This window comes from Dermacentor andersoni, chromosome 3 (assembly GCF_023375885.2).
Source record: "Dermacentor andersoni chromosome 3, qqDerAnde1_hic_scaffold, whole genome shotgun sequence".
Lineage (NCBI taxonomy): Eukaryota > Metazoa > Arthropoda > Arachnida > Ixodida > Ixodidae > Dermacentor > Dermacentor andersoni.
The window spans coordinates 73,913,901-73,935,979 of NC_092816.1; the positions used below are offsets into that span (position 1 = coordinate 73,913,901).

The window sequence follows — 22,079 nt, forward strand, 5'->3', positions numbered from 1 at the left end:
CCTTGGGCCTCTAGCCTTTTCAACCTTTTCTCGGCTATTAACTTCCACTTCCATGTTTTATCCACCTTAAGGTTAACGCTGTCTACCGTGTCCTTTAGGTCCCAAATCGCATTCCTAATCTCTTCCAGAACCGAGCACATCGATTCTGCCTCCGGAACTACAGCTCTCTTTTTGGGCGCCGGTGTGTCTTCTTCCTGGCTGTTACTTCTACACACCGGCTTAGCTATTGCCACACTGCCGCTTTCTGTCCTCAACCCTTTTTTCATTTCCTGAATCTGCTGCTTAAGTTCTTCATTTGCTTTCTTTAGTGATATAACCTCTCTGATCAGCTGTTCTACTCTGGCATCATTACTTTGTTCCTGCGAGGCTAGCGCATCTGTGACTTTCACAGTACCTTTGACTTTCTCGGCCCAAGTCGCTCCTGGCTCCTTTTTCTTGTTTGTCTTCAGCTCCTGCTCCTCGAAGCGCACCTGCGCCTCCCGAGACCTGGAACGGTTTCTTCCCCTCGATGTTGAGCGCTGTCTTGATCTTGATGTGCTTCTGGAGCGTGAGCGCCTTCCGGCGCCTGGAGGGGTTGCCTTTGTCGGTTGGGCCGATTCCATCTCGGTCTCCACTTTGGAGCGTTGTCTTCTTCTTATTCTTACTACATATGGTATTTGGTACCGCTGCTTGCAAGCCCTGTCACCTGTGGGGTGATCTTCACCGCAGAACTTGCATTTGGGAGAGCAGATATGAGCCTCACCTGGGTCTTGCATACCACATCCCCTGCACTGCACAACATCAGGTGTTGGACAAACGTCTGATCTGTGTCCGATTCTTCCACATGCGTAACATACGTCAAATTGCTTCCTGTACAGATAGCACCTCACGAGGGTTGACCCATATTTGATGAAGTTGGGCACCCTGAATCCGTCGAAAAGCACAATAACCGATCCCGTAGCTTTAATACGTTGTGCAGCCAACGCCGTTGGGTTGTATTCATGCACAATCTTTTTCGTGATCACACTCTGACTGTCATTGAGGTTCACTCTTCTAATAACCCCCTTGCACGTAGAGTGGGGGGCTGTTTCATAAGCACTCACTTCATATTCTGCCTCCATGATCGTAATGGACTTGATTCTCACATACCTTTCAGCACGAGAGGAGTCCGGTGTACTAACCACCACAATATTCTGTGTGAAGTTGGGGCAGACGATGTCTTCCTTCGCTTGGTCTGCTGTAAGCCCGGCTGCCTCGACGACCGCTTCTCCAATAGCTGTGCTGACCTTGTTCAGGTTGAGGCCTCCTCGAGGCCTAACGATGATTTTCCTGTGCTCCTCCGGCAGTTGCGGCATTCTTGACGCCTTCACAATCCGGCGTTTGAGCTTGTCGGCCCCGGCAGCACCTTTGTTGGCGATCTCCTTTCCTTGTGATTCTTGGATCAAATTGGCGGCTCCACCAGCTCCCCAGGTCTTTTTCGCAGATCGCGATCTTCGGTTGGTGACCACCTGCCAACCCATTCTTTCCTCGCCGTCTTCCGTCTCCGAGGAGAGTTCGTCGTCCATGCGTATATCGGCCATGCCGGCTTGGCGGGCTCGCTAGACCTACGTGGCGTTAGGCCCAGCGTGGCGCCCACTTGCGATGCACAGAAAAGAGGCTATAGAAGTCCAAAAAATGCTGGCCCACCTTGTCCAAAGGTATCCACCGATTCGGGTTAACCTCACGATTCCGATGATGAGCTTCAATGCGTGGTCCTGCCAAAAGTGCCGGCAGAATCATTCAAAAAGACGGAGCCGATGCGGGGCACATCCGCTTTCTTCAGCTTCTTCTTCTTCTCTGCCGTTTTTCAGTGTAGGCGTGGTGTGTATTTGGGTACGGATATCGGCGGTAATGGGTGCGAGTTCCTCGTCACTGTATTGTGGCAGCATGGGATACCCTAAGCCACGCAGGAGCTCACTACCCGTGTGCGTGAGACTGAGTTTTTGTCGTGGCGAGATGAGGAGCTGCTATATCCGCCGTGGTTGCTTAGTGGCTATAGTGTTGGGCCGCCAAGTACGAGGTCGCGGGACCGAATTGCGACCGCGGTTGGTCGCATATCGATGACGGCGAGATACATAAACACCAGTGTATTTAGATTGAGGTGGACGTTAAATAACCCCAGGTGGTTCAAATTATTCTGGAGTTCCCTACTACGGCGTGCGTTATAATCAGATTGTGGTTTTGCCGCCTAAAAGACCATAATTTAATAAGAAACTGCTGTAGGGGGCGGAGGAAGTGGCTATTGAAAAAGGTAAAACGGCTCAGCAGGCAGAGGAGGCGGGCGTTGCATGCCGGGGCCAGCGCCATTTGGAGACTACACACATATTACAGATTGGCTTAAATGCGTATGTAAAAGGTGGTCTTCCTCCTTCTCAAGATGCGCTGGTTGACAGGTTTCATCTCTGTTGAATTTCTAATGAAACAACGAGCACCAACATATATCCTCACAGCAACGAATTTCCGCCATACGGCGAACCGCGAGTGGCTTTCTAGAAGCATTCAGTTAATCACATACATTGATGATCATCATGACAGTATTTCCACGCAATATTTCTTTCTTTCTTTTGTTATCGCTGAATGGGCACGAGAGAAATGTGGTTAGGCTGTTTCTGGGCACACAGTAAGCAATCTTATGTACACCTCCTGCGGTTGGACACGTGGCTGTTGCTTCGAGTGGTTTGACTGCTGACTACAGTGGCATTTCAGCCAGGTTGAATGCAAGAACATCTGCGTAGTAAGATTTAGTTTCACGTTGAAGGGCCCGTGTGAGGAAATTAACCCAGATGGACTGCAGCACATGGGCGTATCTCATGTTGCCGCTGTGCGGCTGCAAGACCTGAAACACCGCTTATATAAGCTATTAGAATATTATTGGGATTTAACATCTTAGCAGTGGTACTTGAGTCGAAACACTGTAGCCCTGTTTCCGCCATGATCGTAGTATCCACACAAGCATTAGCATCGGAGTGTGGCCGTCGTGGCCGGCAACCGAATACATGCCTGGTAGTGAAGAGGAATTATTCTCGGCTTTGGTGAGGGTGCGGCTTGCGTATGCAACGACGTACTTGTCGAATCCAGATTTGCGCTGCGCTAGCACAGCGCCGAGCGCCATAGGTGTGTACTTCGGTCGGAGCTGTCTGGTCGAAATGACGCAGTATAGGCGGCGAGGTCAGTAGACGACGCAACTCTTGGAAGGCGTCGTTACAAGCGGACGACCAGGCGTAGTCATTCAAGTCGCTCCGTAGAAGCTGATTCAAGGGAGCGGTGAGGGACGCAAAATTCCGAACGAAGAGGCGAAAGTTAGAATACAGGCCAAGGAAGCTGCGAAGTTCTCTTACGGAGGAAGGTTTGGGAAAATCAGCAACTGCACGGAGCTTGGCGGGGTCATGAAGAATACCGTGTTTAGATACTACATGGCCAAGGATGGTGAGCTGACTTGCGCCAAAGTGACATTTCTTCAGGTGGAGCTGAAGGCCGGCGGCAGTAGGCACTGCAACCCTTCCTACAGCCTACAGAGATGGGTGGGAAAATCGGGCGATAAAATAACCTCATCATCTAAGTAGCGTAGGCACGTTTTCCACTTGAGACCACGCAAAAGGTTGTCCATCATACGCTCAAATGTTGCGGGGGCGTTGCAAACCCGAAAGGCAGGACACGAAATTCATGTAGGCCATCTGGTGTTACAACGGCCGTTTTAGGTTGGTCTTCGAGTGCCATCGGGACTTGCCAATAGCCACTGTGTAGGTCGATAGATAAGAACTACGCGCCTTGGAGACAGTCAAGGGCATCGTCAATTCTCGGAAGAGGGTAAACATTTTTACTAGTTATTTTTTTTGAGATGACGGTAATCGACGCTGTTACGTTTCGCCTACAACGCGCGGTAATGCCGGCGCGGATGCAACGGACGCCGGGGCTTTGTTCAAAACGGCGGACATTTTGGCCTGTTCGACGCCGCCGCAACGCCTACCCGCCAAGCGTGTCCAGGCGTGTTTCAGTGCCACGTGTCTTCGTGTGTGCGTGTGTGTGTGTGTGCCCTCGCTTGTCAAAGCGCGGCAGCCGGGGAGCGGAGTTCCCCGAATGAGGAGCCTGGACGTCTCTCGGCTCAACTGTTCGCGCCGTCGTGTGGGTGAGGGTTGGCGATGCGTCACTACACTCGGTTCAGCAGGTCTCTCGGCCCGACAGTTCGCGCCGTCGTGGGCTCATGCTCCGCCGTCCCGTGACCTTCATCCCGTGACCTTCCCTCCTTCCCTTTTGGACCGCGACGCCGAGAGTATAAGAGCAGCTGCCCCCGGACGCCAGGGGAGAGGCTCCGATTTGTACTGTTGAGTTACGTGCTCTCCCGTCTCTCCACTTCGGTCGACCTGACCGGCCGCTCTTTTGCTATGTTAGAATAAACAAGTTGTTTTGTTACCAGTCTTCTCATGCTTTGCCGGGACCTTCGGATGCTTCCAGTGCCCCAGGCCGCCAGGCCAACGCTACCCTTGGGGCTTGCGACCCATTGGCAATAACGGGCGTCAGCACCGAGACCCCAACAACTCGTGCCAGCGGTGCGATTCCAACATCTGGTTGCCAGCGGTGAGATCGCGACAACGGAGGCCAGCAGCGAAGAGATGCGGTTGACTGTATGCTGAGCAGCACAACGACCATCCGGGAGCAGTGCAACGAGCCCTGTGTGATGACTGGTTGCCTGCAGCGGAACGACTGCGCTGAAGTCTTGGCTGCGAGGTTTGGTGAGTGCGGGACTTTCTTCTTCTGAGTTTTGCCAGGCTTTTGTTAGTGTTAGAAACAGAGCTGGTAATTGTGGTTGTCGTTGCTACCGGGTTAGTTTGCGGCAAGACAATAGTAGGCAGTAGAGAAAGCAGCATTCAGAGCAGCCATGGATTTGAAGTCGTTGCGCAAACCGAAATTGCTGGAGCTTGCGAGAGAGTTGGGTCTGGATGTCTCAGACAAACTCAGAAAACCAGAACTGCTAAGGGCTATTCTTGAGTTAGAAGCTGAGGATGACGAGCTGTCGGAATGCCTTGAGACCATTGAGGAGAGGGAGACGGCAAAAAGACAGGAGCGTGAACTTAAAGAACAGAAAGAGAAAGATGAGCGTGAACGAAAAGAACAGAAAGAGAAAGATGAGCGTGAACGAATAGAACAGAAAGAAAAAGAAGAGCGTGAACACGCTTTGGAAATGAAGCGTCTCGAGTTAGAGATGGAACGCGCTCGTAATGGAAGTCAGGCACACGGTGCAGGAGAACGAGTATTGTTCAAAATGACTGACCTGATGCGGCCGTTTAAGCTTGGAGAGGACATTGGTTTGTTCCTGGTTAACTTTGAGCGAACGTGCGAGAAGCAGGGGTTCTCTCGGGAAACGTGGCCACAGCGCTTGCTCACTTTGCTACCCGGCGAGGCGGCCGACGTAGTCGCTCGCTTGGAGAGAGAGGAGGCAGAGGATTTCGACAAAGTGAAATCGAGTCTGCTAAAAAAGTACCGGCTGTCAGCGGAGGCGTTCCGTCGGAAGTTTCGGGAAAACGAGAAAGGCAGAAGTGAGTCATATACAGAGTTTGCGTACAGGCTTATGTCAAACATGCAGGAGTGGCTCAAAGAAGAGAAAGCGTTTGGTGACCACGAGAAAGTTCTGCAGTGTTTCGGGCTAGAACAGTTTTATAGTCGGTTACCTGAGAACGTGCGGTACTGGGTCTTGGATAGGCCAGACGTTAGTACGGTGGCTAGAGCCGCTGAGTTAGCCGAGGAGTTTGTGACGCGTCGGGCTCGTGGAGCTAAGGACGGTCAAAAGGGTGAATTTGGCTCCAAGTTTGAGAGGCCAAAGTTCACGCCCATGAGAGCAAAGGGGGACACACGTAGTTCGGATGCGAGTGAAAGCAGTCCGACCGAACGTAAGGAGACGGCGGCAACCGAAGCCGAACGCAGAAAGCGGTTCGAGACGAGGCGAGCGCGCGTGTGTTATACGTGCCAGAAGCCGGGTCACTTTTCGGCGCAGTGTCCGACCGAACGTGAGGAGACGGCGGCAACCGAAGCCGAACGCAGAAAGCGGTTCGAGACGAGGCAAGCGCGCGTTTGTTATACGTGCCAGAAGCCGGGTCACTTTTCGGCGCAATGCCCAGAAACAAAACCAAAAGTCGTGTTTTTTTCATTAGGCAGCACTGACGAGAACATAAAGCTTCTCGAGCCTTACATGCGAGACCTCCTCGTGAACGGGAAAGAGTGCCGAGTGCTTCGCGATTCCGCAGCTACAATGGATGTAGTTCACCCCTCTTACGTAGAACCCGATATGTTCACGGGCGAGTGCGCATGGATCAAGCAAGCAGTGGAAGCTCATAGCGTGTGTCTGCCGGTAGCAAAAGTGCTTATTGAAGGACCTTTCGGAGCACTTGAGACGGAGGCCGCAGTGTCATCTATGCTGCCCCCCCAGTACCCGTACCTATTTTCGAACAGGTCCGATCACCTCCTGCGCGAGAAGGGGCTTTTGTTTGGTGAGGCTAGCGTTCAGGCCTTAACCAGATCGAAGGTTCGGGAGCTCGCTGCAAAGGCGGTAGTTGCGGGGCCGACGTTGTTGAACGATGAAAAAGGGTCAGAGGCGCAGCAAGCTGGTATTCAGAGCACGCCCGAACTGAATAAAATTGAGCCTGTAGCGTTAAAGGCAGCAGATACTGGAGAGAAAATTCCCGACACGGGAAAGTTAGAAGAGCTGTCTCCAGATTTGCTCATCGCGCCTACGTCAGACGGACTTAACAGGTTGCTAAAAGTCAGCCGGTCGGCTTTGATAGCCGAGCAAAAGAAGGATGGCAGCCTAGAAAACATACGCTGCGTTATCAAGGAAGGTATCGCCAAGAAAAATGCTCGCTTTGTGGAAAGAGGTGGGGTCCTGTACCGGAAGTATCTAGACCGCAGGGGAGTGGAGTTCGATCAGCTGATCGTGCCTCAATGCTATCGTCAGGATCTGTTGCGCTTGTCGCATGGGGGTTCGTGGTCCGGACACCTAGGAGTTAAGAAAACTAAGGACCGTCTCTTGCAGGAGTACTATTGGCCAGGGTGTTTTCGGGACGCAGACCACTTTGTGAAGACATGCGACACCTGTCAGCGGGTGGGCAAGCCAGGGGACAAATCGAGGGCACCGTTGAAGTTGGTACCTATCATTACGGAGCCTTTTAGACGGCTCGTTATTGATACAGTGGGACCTCTGCCGGTAACAGCCACGGGGTACCGACACATTTTGACTGTGATCTGCCCAGCGACAAAGTTCCCTGAAGCAGTGCCGCTTAAAGAACTCAGCTCAGTTGAGATAGTCAATGCACTACTGTCCATATTTGCGCGAATTGGTTTTCCTGCAGAAATCCAGTCAGATCAGGGTACAGTGTTTACTAGCGCTTTGACGACAGCCTTTCTCGAAAGGTGCGGGGTAAGGCTGTTACACAGCTCAGTGCACCACCCCCAGTCGAATTCCGTTGAGAAGCTCCACTCCGTCATGAAGCGCGTGTTGAGAGCATTGTGTTTTGAACATCAAACTGACTGGGAGCTGTGTCTGCCTGGAGTGATGTTTGCATTAAGGACCGCGCCGCATGCGGCTACGGGGTTCTCGCCAGCTGAGCTGGTGTACGGTCGCTCGCTGCGATCTCCGCTTCGCATGCTTCGAGAATCATGGGAAGGCAGGGGCGACGACCCAGTCGTGGTAGAGTACGTGCTTAAGCTCCTCGAACGCTTAAGAAGGGCACAGGAGTTGTCAGGTGAAGCAATGGCAGAGGCCCAGCAGAGGGCCAAGGTTTATTATGATCGGACAGCCAGGGCCCGTCGTTTTGAGGTGGGCGATGAGGTCATGATATTGCGCACATCGCTAAAGAACAAACTCGACGTGCAGTGGGAGGGCCCAGCACGGATTGTTCAAAAACTGTCGGACGTTAACTACGTGGTGAGTCTGCCAGGAAAGCGGAAAGCACAGCAAGTTTACCACTGTAATCTGCTCAAACCCTATAAACAACGGGAAGCAGTGGTGTGCATGATGGTAAACGTGCCCGAAGAGCTTCCGGTCGAGCTTCCGGGACTAGGCTCAGTGACGAACAGGAAAGACACCGATCAAGTCATTAGTGACTTAATAAGTAAAGCATCGCTGTCGCCTGAGCAGAAAACCGAACTACACCAGCTCTTACAAGAGTTTCAAGGTCTGTTCTCTGAGAGGCCTGGTAGGACTTCTGTCCTTACTCATGACATAGAACTTACCTCCCCAGAGCCAGTACGATCCAAGGCGTACCGGGTGTCACCCCGCCAGAGCGATATTATGGAGGCTGAGGTAACGAAAATGCTACAGCTCGGTGTTATTGAAGCGGGTGAGAGTGATTATACCTCCCCTTTGATTTTAGTTGAGGTACCGGGCAAGGAACCTCGTCCTTGCGTCGACTACCGCAGGCTTAATTCCATCACTAAGGATCAAATTTATCCGATCCCTAACATCGAGGAGCGCCTTGAGAGAGTGAGTAGCGCTCAGTTTATTTCCACCCTAGATCTTGTCAGGGGTTATTGGCAGGTTCCACTTACAGAAGAGGCTAGTAGGTATGCGGCGTTCATTTCACCCATGGGGACATTCCGTCCTAAAGTTTTGAGTTTTGGTTTGAAGAACGCGCCATACTGCTTTTCCAGCCTCATGGATAAAGTGTTGCGGGGACAGCAAGAATTCGCTTTACCGTATCTAGACGACGTAGCGATATTCTCCGCATCCTGGCCGGAACATATGGCGCACTTGCGGGCAGTGCTAACCCGCCTGCGCGATGCGGGCTTGACAGTCAAGGCTCCCAAGTGCCAGTTAGCACAGGCCGAGGTTGTCTACCTCGGACACGTGATTGGTCGGGGTCGACGCCGCCCCTCTGAAATAAAGGTGGCCGCTGTGCGAGACTTCCCGCAACCGCGCACGAAGACCGATATTCGGTCGTTCTTAGGTGTCGCCGGCTACTATCAGAGGTACATCCCCAGGTACTCTGATATCGCGGCTCCCTTGACGGATGCTCTAAGAAAGACAGAGCCGCAAACAGTCGTCTGGGATGAGACGAAGGAAAGAGCTTTTAGCGCCCTAAAGAGCGCCCTAACAAGCCAACCTGTGCTACGATCGCCCGACTACACAAAAGGGTTCGTTGTTCAGTGTGATGCTAGTGAGCGAGGCATGGGCGTTGTACTGTGCCAACGGGAAAATGGAGAAGTAGAACACCCCGTCCTGTATGCTAGTCGTAAGCTGACCAGTCGTGAGCAGGCGTATAGCGCCACCGAGAAAGAGTGTGCGTGTATCGTGTGGGCCGTTCAGAAATTGTCATGTTACCTAGCTGGCTCGAGGTTTATCATTGAAACGGATCACTGCCCTCTCCAATGGCTGCAGACCATCTCTCCCAAAAATGGCCGCCTCCTGCGCTGGAGCCTCGCTTTGCAACAATATTCCTTTGAGGTGCGTTACAAAAAGGGGAGTCTCAACGGTAACGCCGATGGCTTAAGTCGAAGCCCCTAACGTGGGAATCAGCCTCAAAATTGCTTGTTACTGATGTTTTTCTTCCTGAGGCAGGATTTTTAACTTATTGCTTTTGTGTAGTGTTTCAAAGTGATGATGTGCTTTTTAGTGCAATTTTTCCGATTTGTGGACGCGTTCTGAGTGCTGCTAAACTACTGTAAGGAACTAGGCAGCAGTATAAAAGGGGGAAGAGCCTGGCAGGGCTTAGTGAGGGTTGTGCCGTGCTTGCTGACTGAGCGGTTGACTTTTGGCGTGGTTCTAACGCTTGCCGGAAACGAGAACAAAAATGTCAACTCTCCCGAAGTCACTTTGCAGTGTCCTGTGTGCACCTGAACGTGAGAACGAGGCCTTCTCTGTGCGCTGCGCTCAAGAAACGCCCAAGGACGCCCAACTTCGGTTATGAGCATCATCGAGCGACATCCCTCCGGACAGCGGATGCAGTCCCCTGACCATCGGGATCTCCTTCCCCCGGCGGGGCGGTCTGTTACGTTTCGCCTACAACGCGCGGTAATGCCGGCGCGGATGCAACGGACGCCGGGGCTTTGTTCAAAACGGCGGACATTTTGGCCTGTTCGACGCCGCCGCAACGCCTACCCGCCAAGCGTGTCCAGGCGTGTTTCAGTGCCACGTGTCTTCGTGTGTGCGTGTGTGTGTGTGTGCCCTCGCTTGTCAAAGCGCGGCAGCCGGGGAGCGGAGTTCCCCGAATGAGGAGCCTGGACGTCTCTCGGCTCAACTGTTCGCGCCGTCGTGTGGGTGAGGGTTGGCGATGCGTCACTACACTCGGTTCAGCAGGTCTCTCGGCCCGACAGTTCGCGCCGTCGTGGGCTCATGCTCCGCCGTCCCGTGACCTTCATCCCGTGACCTTCCCTCCTTCCCTTTTGGACCGCGACGCCGAGAGTATAAGAGCAGCTGCCCCCGGACGCCAGGGGAGAGGCTCCGATTTGTACTGTTGAGTTACGTGCTCTCCCGTCTCTCCACTTCGGTCGACCTGACCGGCCGCTCTTTTGCTATGTTAGAATAAACAAGTTGTTTTGTTACCAGTCTTCTCATGCTTTGCCGGGACCTTCGGATGCTTCCAGTGCCCCAGGCCGCCAGGCCAACGCTACCCTTGGGGCTTGCGACCCATTGGCAATAACGGGCGTCAGCACCGAGACCCCAACAACTCGTGCCAGCGGTGCGATTCCAACAACGCATAATCGAATCAATCCATCCTTCTTCTTAACAGAACAACGGGAGATGCCCAGGGGCTATCCGAAGGCTGAATGACGCCACGCTTGTGCATGTCAGCTACTTGGTCGTCGATAACACGGCGCTCTTCCCCGGATACGCGACATGGTCTTTGTCGCAGTGGCGCACTGGTACCCGTGTCGATGCGATGACAAACAGTTGACGTGCGGCCTAAGGGAACATGCTGGCAGTCGAAAGACGAACGTAACTGATCGACGAAGCGTAGAAGCTGGACGTGTTGAGAAACAGTCAACGTGTCGGCGATGGAGCTATGTAAAAGATCGGGAGAAGTCGGCTGCTGCGCGGGGTTACAGGTCACTCCGGCGACGTCATGAGTGGCGATGGAACCAGTTGGCATGTCAATGATGGCAGCAGGGTCGACACACTGGGCACGGTCAACGCACTCCCCACGAAGCAAAGTTACATGACTGGACAATCGGTTGGCGACGAGCAGTCTGCTGACGCCGGCATGAACGTCCAAAAGAGCGAAAGGCAGCGGGGAACATTTGCGATGAGCGAAAATTGCAGATGGCGTAAAAAGTGCACTGGCATCAGCAACAATGTTGCATGACACTGTGGCAAGTGCAGTTGAGTGCGCTGGAATTGTAACGTCTTCGGCAACAAATACTTTATCTTCGGGTTCCCGAGCGTCAAGGAGTGGGGCATGACACAGCGTTTGAAATTCCACTTCAGCACGAGAACAGTCGATGTCAGCTTTATTAGCGGAAAGGAAGTCCCAGCCCAAAATAAAATCGTGAGAATAAGAACACAGCACCAAAAATTCGACGATGTAGAGGAGGCCGTTGATCACAACGCAGCGCGAGCAGTACACACAGCTGCAGGCGTGATGGAGTCTGCGCTGGCAGTACGAAGTGACTCGTTTGACAGTGGCGTCGTAACTTTTCTGAGCGAACGGCAAAGTTTGGCACTAATAACTGAAAGTGCGGCACCAGTGTCAACGAGGGCGAGTGCAGCGACGCCGTCCACATATACGTCAGTATCATTAGTCGGAAAAGGGAGAGGCCTTGGTCTGTTCGTGGGTGACGCAGTTCTTGCTTCTGGAACTGCGACGATCAGTTTTCCTGTTCCGGCGCAGAAGGCGAAAGCGAGCGGCGTCGAGGGAATGGCGAACGGCGGTCAACAAGAGGGCGGTGGTCCGAGGAGGAAGACATCTGGCCAAGGTTCTGAGACCTTGGTCTGTTCGTGGGTGACGCAGTTCTAGCCTCTGGAAGTGCGACGATTACTTTTTGTATTCCGGCGTAGAAGGACGACGCATCAGCGAAAGCGAGCGGCGTCGAGGAAATGACGAACGGTCGTCAACAAGAGGGCGGTGGTCCGAGGAGGAAGACATCTGGCCAGGGTTCTGACACGCGGAGGATGACGGGTATGGGGAAACGTATGGCTGGGTGTCGAAGCTACGGCGGTAGGAGGTTGCGCGGTGACGACAGAATCGTGCAACGTGGCCAGGTAGACCTCACGTAAAACATATTGATCGGTTGTCAGGAGTGCGCCATTGTCCACTGCTGTGTGGGTACCGCGGCTGAACGAAGTGAGGAGCTGCACACAATGGAACAACTGACGCGAGTGGCGCAAAGGCCGGAGGTGGTGGCCGCGCGAGAGCCTCGGCATAGCTGAGAGGTGCAGTCATCTCGGGAAAATCAACATGAGTCGGCACCGGCGGAATCTCGAGGGCAGAAGGGAGAGCTGCGCAAACTTGCTCGTTGATGAACTGGCGAAGGTTGGCCGGCAAAGGCGAAGGTGGTGGCCTGGCTGAGGACAGCAGCGAAAGCTGACGAGCGGCCTCGGCACGGACGGACTCTTTTATCTGGCAAAGCAGGGAGTCCATCTCGGGAGTCGCGGTTATGCTCGCAAGGGTTTCGTCAGATGCAGGGGGGCGCTGCGTGAGAAGATGCTGTTTTCAGAGCTCGTCGAAACGCTGGCAAAGCTCAATGACCTGAGAAACAGTGCCTGGGTTTTTGGACAGCAGCATATGAAAGGCGTCGTCGGAAATGCCCTTCATAATGTGACGTAGCCAACGTCGGGTTGACACGTTGGCAGAGGTCGACGATGTCCTCTATGTAGCTGGTGAACGTTCACCGGTTTGCTGGGATCGGCTTCGTAGGCGTTGTTCAGCGCGAAGTTTGCGCATGCCAGGGCGGCCAAAAACTTCTGCGGTGCTGGTTTTGAAGCTAGCCCATATGCGGAGATCGGCTTCGTGGTTTTTGAACCACAGCTTGGCGACGCCCGATAAATAGGAGATCGCGTTGCCGAGCTTGAGGGGATCGTCCCATTTGTTGGCGTTGCTGGCGCGTTCATACGATTTCAGCCAAACTTCAACGCCTTTCTCGTCGGTACCCGTGAAGATATCAGGATCCCGCTGACGCTGGGCACCGGCACATACGATGGCTGAAGTAACCGGCGGGGATGTCGGGCTGCGGTGATCAGGCATGATGGATGGCAGAGTTCGGGTGCGTAATTCCACGTTGGGGGATAACCGCAGCACCTCCACCAGAATCTAATATGAATACAGCACAAGAGAGCAGCAGGCAGCGTGTCTCAACCAGAGCAGCTCAGGCAATCTGGAGCGCGCGGCTCCCAGACGACTGGCAATGTGGCTGCAGCGTCGGGCATTCCTCTTCACTACGGCCCTTGCTTTCAGCAAGAGAAGAGAAGAGAGAGAGATAGAAATCGATAGATAGATAGATAGATAGATAGATAGATAGATAGATAGATAGATAGATAGATAGATAGATAGATAGATAGATAGATAGATAGATAGATAGATAGATAGATAGATAGATAGAAAGTAAGAGAGGAAAGCCGGGCTGTTAACCAGATTAACTGTCCGGTTGGCTACTTTGACCTGGGGGATTGGTTAAGGGCAGAAAAAACGAAGGGAAAGATGAGCGGACCCAAAGGCACTCTGTCCGCACAAAGGCAGTGAATGCGTCTGACAGCGACTACAGTTTTGAGTCAGTCCCGAGGCTATTAAGGAACGCAAAAGCGTTTTTTATGGAAATTCAGGCTGACGTAATCAGGGAACGAGGTCTAAAAATTCTGTTTTTCGTAAGGGGACAGTTGGCGAGATTATCTAGCATGGTGCTGATGTCTTTTCTCTGTACAGAAGATGCCCAATCGTCTCTTTGCACCCAAGGTATGATTGCAATAACAGTACAAGAACTAATATGTATGATTTATTCAAAAATATGCCTCCATACCTTCTTGTTACTGACTTATCACTACATTGTGCTTAAACCCAGTTGCTTAGCAATGCTCGCAGCAGCTTTAATATAGCGAGCACGGTTTGCAGAAAAGACTGATTACCTTTGGTAGAATCTTCGCAATAGGGACGAAGACAATTTACGCTCCGGCTCAATTAGACTGGATGCTCAGGGCCACATTGGCGACATATATTAAAAGAACTAAATGCTTTCTGAGTTTATGTTTATCAGCCAATCATTCAGGACTGGAAGGAACTTGAGAAAGGACTTGTTTTGCCGCATATGTGTTGAATACATGTGCTACGGAGACAGTCAGAGCATGCTGGCATCATCTTTTCTAGGCGGGTCAGCGCATCGGTAGCGATGTATGGCGCAAGTCCATCCTGAACCTCTCGGGTGACGAGTGGAAAAAAGCTCGAGGGATCTTTACGCCCGCCCTCACCGCAACGCAGCTGAAAACGGTACGAAAGGTTCACACCTTGTTGTGGTACTGCAGTCTCTATCTATTGCTGACCTACAAGAGCAGGTACATGGCGCTGTTCTTTGGTTGATGAGTGCACTATGAAGATAGAGGTTGTACTATCTGGGACAATCGTGCCCTCCCATGTACCCTACATTGTGGGCCCGGTGAACACCCCATGTGGTCAAAATTATTCCGGAGCCCCTACTGCGGTGTGCCTCGTAATCATACCCTCGTTTTGGCTTTTAAAGCCCCCTAGTTTACTTTTTTTGTATTGCCCAGGACGCTAGAGCATCGGCCGAATGGCATCGCTGCGTTATCTGCAGTATCAGCCACTCTATCCTCTCCGTTCGGAAAGCGCATAAGCGGTCCACGCTTTCCGGTGGCCTTGAACGCAGATAATAGCGCGGCTGATCCCGGCAGACAGCGCAGGGATGCAATTCGGTAGATGCTCGCGCGTTCTGAGTACTTTTATCTGCGATAGTGCGTCAGCGAAAAGCGTGGAATACTACATAGTCTTATGACCTTTTTTATGATTTGTAAGTTGAGCTACCATTAAATAAATGGAGACTACAATTCAGTAGCTTTGTTAAAGAGTGCCATTGGAATCTATGAAATTTAATCGGAAGTTCTTCTGAATTCCCACGACCATCTTTTTATGTGTACCCGTCCGGGCGTTCTTGCGTTTCAATAATTGATTACTGTAAACCAGTTGGACTGGTTTGGGTAGTCTTGGGTAGTTAGCTCTTCACTCCAATTTCACACATTGTTATCGTCGAACGATTTACCGTGGTGGTTAAGCGCCGAAAGTGAGCTCCGATGTAATAAATAAATAAATAAATAAATAAATAAATAAATAAATAAATAAAAATATTTTATTTCCAACATAACAGCTGAGAGTCACCCCAGGCGATAAGCGGCCAAAATCAGCTTGATTCCTGAAGACCCGTACACAAGGTAGCATACACCAAACACTATAGATAACATGCACAAAAATAGCATACATAACAAACAAAACTATTTTAACAAGTATAGAAAGCGTAATGAGGTATAAAGTGTTGACATAACCGATGAATTCAATTAACATCGTGCATGTTAATGGAAGTAACAAACTTAGTAATGATATCGCGTACTTACAGCAAAGCAATAACTTTTTAAAGACGAAAAATGATAATGATACTAAAGCCAAAGACTCGTATCGTACATAAAGATCTAATACGAAAACCATGGCAATGAGCTATAATGAAATGAAACGGTAGGTTTAAGAGTGGATGGGTACGGCTCATTACGGTTTTGAAAAGGTATTCGCGCAACAATTTTTTAATACGTTGTTAAGATCGATCGCGTTGTGCTAATATCTGTTCAAAGTATATGTGACACTTAAAGCTAATGAGTGTTTACAATAAGATATGCGCCATCGCGGTACCAACCGTCGCTCGTGGCCTGTAGTTGGAGGGTCACCTATTTATTTTTCCAGCCGTGGTGGTTATTTGCATGTTTTGTACGATGGCTTTTTCTAGTGTGGCTGCGTTTATACGAGATAGAGTTTCCTGCGCTTATAATATGACGCTCGTGTTCCGTAGGAATTCACAAGAATTTATGAGAGCTACGCCAGAAGGAATTCTGGAAGGTTCGATGCTGAATTGTTCGAGAGCCGAGGTTATGAACAGAGTGTGTTTCATGCGAATGGCGGGGTGGTGAAGGTATCCCTGGTTTTCGAATTCATAGAAGAAATCGTATACCGACACTTGTTTCATTGAATCTGACACTATGCATAGCCACATAACCAAATAGATACGTGGATGGGCTGGTGACTATATCAGTTACTTCTTCGTTCTGTGAATGCTTGTCGATTGTCTCTATCATGCGGCTGAAATCAATTGATAGGCATCTTCATGCTTTCATTTCTATCCGATAGGACTGAGGCAGTTGCTTGTCAGCAGACTTCCACGTAAAGAATTGCATGTACTGAATTACTCGTAATCCACTACATGTTTTTTTGTAAGTTTCTCGTTGAGTGATTATTTTGTTTACTCGATAACACTCACTGTAGTTCAGCTACTTTTTTTCAGTAAGCAACAATACTTAACCAGCTAATTTATTGATGAGACAAGGTGTAACAGGCGGCGCAGCTTTGGGAACCAGAATTCGGCGGGAACTGAAGCAAAACGCCAGTGATCTTGCCACGCAGTAGCCTCACGGATGCTCAGACAAGCAAATTCGGGAGCTCAGTACTAATTTCCTCATCTCAACGCGCCACCAGACGTTGGTCGATGGTTTGAACTGGTGTTGATATGTCTCGGTTAGCTACTCTTCATAGGCTCAACTAGGGGCGTCTCCTCCCAACATTGGCAACAATGAAGTGCTGCGCTTCATATAGAGGACCCTGACGACGAGTAACTACGATCTCCTGCGCAAGATGCGTATGCGTTAGAGCACCGCCATACATCCCAGGGCGCATGTCGACCGAGTTTTCATTGCCGCTGCTGATATCTTCACAATAAGAACGAGGGACGATGACACACTAATGTTTTGAAAAGCGATATTTAGTGGAAAGAACCAATGTGTGGAAGTGCTGCAGAGGACACACTAAAAGTGCCATTCCAGCTGGTTCTGTTTACGGTACAGGTGCAATGTTAATGACGTTCGAGGAAAGAGACATAAAATTAATCGATTACTTTTGAGCAATCATTGAGTTAATTTCGTGGGGCAGCACTTGGTAACTGTAATCACTTGCAGTTTGGAATTAAGTAATTACAATTATATTTGGGTACTTCTTCGCTTTAACGTGTACAAGTCTGCTTGTCACTAATTCTGAAGATCAAATGCACACTACAAAGTCATGTGTCAAAGTGCACTATACTTTGATGATTCGTGTACACTATGATATTCTGGTGGAAGTGCGCTTCGACGTAGAAGCGCCTTTAAGTGCCTTTAACACATACATTACACGTCTAGTCTCTCTCCTTTATTTTTCTCTCAGATTACCGTGAGAATTACAGCTATTGCTGAAAGGATGACGGGCCGTGTAGCAGAAGCAGCTGCAAGAAATAAGCCTGTGAACTTCAGCGAGTGAGTTGCATTTGCTTATGCTAACATGCTAATATCGGTCATTACATTCAATAGGTTGTCATACAAAAAATGCTGTCAACGGTAGGGTTAAAAACCATGACTGTGCAACCACTACAGTGCGGCAGTTCCGTGGAAGTGGTGGAATAGTAAAATTATTTGACGCAACTCCCTGCCCACATGGTGAGGCACTGGGGCGTTGTTTCTGCACGTGCTTCGAGAAGGCCCTAGCGTGCCGTAGCGTAGATTTCCTTGCTCAGCAAGATTTCTCGTGCAAGAAATTATAATCCTGGAACACTTATTAGCAATAATGTCAGTGAATGAGCAGTCTCTGCTCGTCGTAATGTGGTGCTAATCTATTGCAGGTGACATAAACGCTGCCTAAACTGCGTGTGTAAATGCACGTGTTACAGAAGAAACGTGTAGGCGCAACTCGGCTATTGCCTATACATCTCGTTTACTCTCAATAACAAAGAGTCTGTAGCGTATTAAAATTTTTTGAATTGTCATTGGCGGTGTTAATATAGGCGGCCTTTACGGGAGGAACGCGGTGCGAGTTGATGTGCAACACGACTCAGACGAAGTTGTTTCAGAACCAAACACCTGCTGCGTTCATTTCGACGCATTCCTGGCGTCAAAAGAAAACGTCAGTGGTTCGTAAGAAAACGTCAGTGGCTCGTCATGAAAGCGTCAGTAAGAAAACGTCAGTGGCTCGTCATGAACACTTCCCCCCATCTATTTCCAAGGATCGAAGAAGGTCACTACGCGCCTATCAAGGCCTTAGAAAAACGCATATAGGTACTGCGGCGCTTCACTCCATGTCAACCCTGAAGAAGGAGCTCGTCCTTGCTGAAAACGACGGGATTCTAAAACAAATTTCGCATGGAGTTTCCTCCCTCTATAATTCAGTTCTTTCTAACCAGGTATTTTAACCCTATATTTTCCTTTGAAAGGAACGGTAAACTGTTTACGCATGTTCTAAAACATTATAAAACACTTTATTTACATCAATAGCACCATAAATATGAGTATGAATCGTAACTATTTCGTAAATTATCTATTTCAAGTACTTTCAATACCCAAAGGCATAACAGAAAGGAGTTGTAAAGAAAAAAGACATACATATACATCCAACTTAGCAGAAAGCACGGTAAACAGCAGATTTGAAGCTGTTATAATGCGGAATGAAGCGATGAAAGCAGTTACAGTGGACGCTCGTCCTAGGGGCAAGAGATTCGCTAAACAAGTTCGTTTAGCTGAAAGCTAGAACGAAAATTGTTGCGGGTCGGCCAGGTATATTGCAGCGACTCCGGGATTGACTTACGCACCGGTATTGCTCTGAATCTGGGATTAGAACACGCACATTGGACTCGTGTCCTGAACACGTGAAGTCGCGGGTGACTGCATCGAATTAAGTCGTTCAGGGTGTGTTAGGTGTCCACGTCACGCCATGAATCCGCTCTTGCAGAAGGAGCAGGAGATAAAGCGAAAATTTAAGAGAAATGCAATAAAAAACGGGGAGTTTGCTCGGCCTGCTTCCCCATTCAAAACGCAAATCATAATCTATGTCATAGCAGGTCACTCTTGTGAAAGCAGTGCTGTATAGACATTTATAGCGTTGCTCATAGATGCATAGCTTTGTACAATTTTGTGTACATATTTGAAGAATCTGCATCGGCTCTGCTAATACAAGTCGCACAGGAGTAGCGTGAAAACGCCCCTACGTCTTTTTAGTTCGGGTATAAAGTACCTCCTAGAAGATTTCAGGTTATGCTTCATGAATTACTCACTACTTTATTAACATTCAGTGAATATTTGAAAAGGTGGCTCAGCAGATCAGTTACGTCTTAAGCTTTATCGTATAGGGGGCTGAATCGTTTCGTTGAAAACGTTAAAGCGACACTTATTCTGCTACAAAAATAAATGCTCTTAGTCTTTTTAAAGCGAAGCTTCCTTTGTCTCTTCCTTCGACTTTCCCACTGCTGCTGCTGCTGTAGCTGTATGGCAAACCGCGTCGGGCGGTCGTTATGAGCGGGTGTACACATGACAGGAGCGAGTCAGAGAGAAAAGTCGACGCGACAAACTCGTTTCGAGCCCACCGATTCGAATGCGCACAATGCCCTGTGGAGCTCCCTCGACGCCGCCGCACTAGTTTCTTGACAGCTTTAATTATCCGTGACCCGGCCCCTTCAAAAGCATTGCAGAAACTGCAGCGCTTGCTTTTGTACTAACGTGCGAGTCCAGCGGGTACCTAGATAGAACTGTACAGAAGAGGGAGGAGAAGAGGCAGTTCCCATAGAAGGGGGTGGGCTGGAGGTGACGTGAGGAGGCATGGAAACCCTACTACTATACGACAGCGTTTGCGGGAAAACTGGATAAGTTTAAGTTCAAGTTACAGTACAGTACGTTTCTTCTATTTATGAAAAATAAACACGATGCAAATATGTCAAGCGGACAAATTACGCAGGACATGCAGAAGCAGAGCCGCAATAATAAAAGCGTAGCGCAGGGCTCAGGCGACGCTACGGAAGCGGTCAGCCGTCAAATCAACACTTCTGTGCCTCCTCGCGGTAGCTTTGCGGCTATGGCATTGCTTGAGGTCGCAGATTTGATCCCGGCCACGGCAGCCGCATTTCGACGCTGGCGAAATAGGAAACACATGTGCACTTAGATATTGGGACACGTTAAATAACATCAAGGTGTTAAAATAACTGCAGTCCGCCACTACGGCGTACCTCATAATCCGATTGTGGTTTTGGTGCGTACAGCCGCATAATCCAATTAATATTAATGCTTCTGCCACGATACGATGTGTCATGTGAAGCAATGACAATGGTCAACCCTCTGAGAGGTAATGAAATATGGCACACAACAACGCCCCAAGCAAATGTCTCTTTCTGTGTGTTCTGTGTACTACGCAGACAAAAAGCAAAGGTGCAGGCAATGTAACGTTTACCATGAACTCACCACACTTGGGTTAGACTAAACCTAAAAAAATTAAGCTTTCGCCGTCAAAATCTCCGCTAATTATCGTCAGTACAAGAAACCAGCACAGAAAGCTTCGCTTGCATTGATTGCCACACTGCGTGGGATCTGCATAATTTTTTTGTTTTTGGGAGAGTCATCAATGGTGCCAAGAGGAGGCTGCTTCGCGCAGGCTGTTCGATCACACGTCGCTGGACACTACGGCTGCTCTGAACTACAGCGTCGACTTGGACAGTGAGAAGGACAAGGACCACCCACTCATAAACTGTCTCGAGGCCATATTCGGCAACATGGCTGGATGGAAGCTGCTTATGTTATGTTAGTATAGCCACCTCTACTGCTCATCAAAAAATCGATGGTATGGTTTCTTTCAAGAAGGCCTTGCAACGCCTCTTGTCGTCAAAGCAACCAGTCCAACATAACATTATGATCATAAATTATGTATTAAGGCAAAAGTGATAGAATTACAGAGGACAAAAAAAACTTAAGTCTGGCGCCATGAGCGCTGAAATAACAAGAGAGCTTCGTTGAAGATGAACTGATATTATATAGATGAGCATAGAAAGTTGTGTGGTTAGCATTGAAAAAGCAAACATCAAAAAAACATAGAAACATATATCGTGGCATATCTAAACCATGGTCCTTTTTGCATCACATTGGACATTTATTTTTTATATAGGTTTGCCCAGAAATAGCGCTTCTTTATATCCTAAAGCACAAGAGCAATTTCAGTGTTCATGACGTCAGATTACCACTCCCGTGTCACTTGTTCGTCCACCGATGCTTTATTCTTCCAGCGCTGTTAATGTCAAGCCAACTAGCCTCAAAATTGTGCTCAGAAAAGAAAGTTGGGAAAACAGTTATTTGACATGTCTGAGACGAGTGGCGAAATTTGTCATGACGAGTCACGCTTTAGTTCCTTCTATATTTCTGTTCGTCTTTCGCGTCACTAACCATAGCTTTGATTCCCATCCGCAGTTCTTATGCCCAGTATATACAAAGCTCTGCAACCGGATTACCCACCGAAAGCAAGTACTGATGTCTTCAAAGCCTTCGTTGCCCACATGATTGAAGAGAGAAAGTCTAGAAACAAGGTAAAGTGGTCAAAGAGCGCAGCTTAATTAGCAGCAGAATCTTTGAACCTGAATATCTCAAGCAGAGCAGGAAAGGTCGCAAAATAATTGTGAAGGGTGAAGTTCATTTGAGCTATTGCTGAAAAGTCGAGCTCTTTTATTGAGAGATGCTGATGCCCGTTCCAGCGTGTATTCCACCTCATTGCCTAAGAGTTGCTTTCGTGGAGGCCGTCTCCACCTTTCGATACGTGTTTTGGCCGGACGATGACTTGGTGTCTCAAGAGGTTTAAAAAGGACTAGCTAAACGTCCCTTATGCATGCACATATACAGGGTGTCCCACATAATTTGAGCCAATATTTTAAAAAGGAAAGGCGCGTCGGACGCGAATTGAACCGAACGCATACTATTCGCAATAACCTACAGTAGCACAGACATTGTTTTTGTTTTCCCGATAACTCATTAATTAAGTTTTATTACCCAGCTTTTTAATTATTGGCTGAGGACCCCCAGTATGATACGCAGATTCGTAGAG

The 22,079-nt window shown here is 49.4% G+C and overlaps 1 protein-coding gene across 1 annotated transcript in view; it reads left to right on the forward strand.

Annotated features, from left to right (window-relative positions):
- LOC126545060 (cytochrome P450 3A41-like) overlaps positions 1–22,079 on the forward strand; it is a 53,708-nt gene that overhangs the window by 10,460 nt on the left and 21,169 nt on the right. The window contains exons 5-8 of the mRNA XM_055077050.2: positions 14,301–14,420; positions 17,403–17,491; positions 20,646–20,791; positions 21,452–21,567. Of these exons, the coding sequence (XP_054933025.2) occupies positions 14,301–14,420; positions 17,403–17,491; positions 20,646–20,791; positions 21,452–21,567 (471 nt within the window). The remainder of the gene's footprint in view (positions 1–14,300; positions 14,421–17,402; positions 17,492–20,645; positions 20,792–21,451; positions 21,568–22,079) is intronic.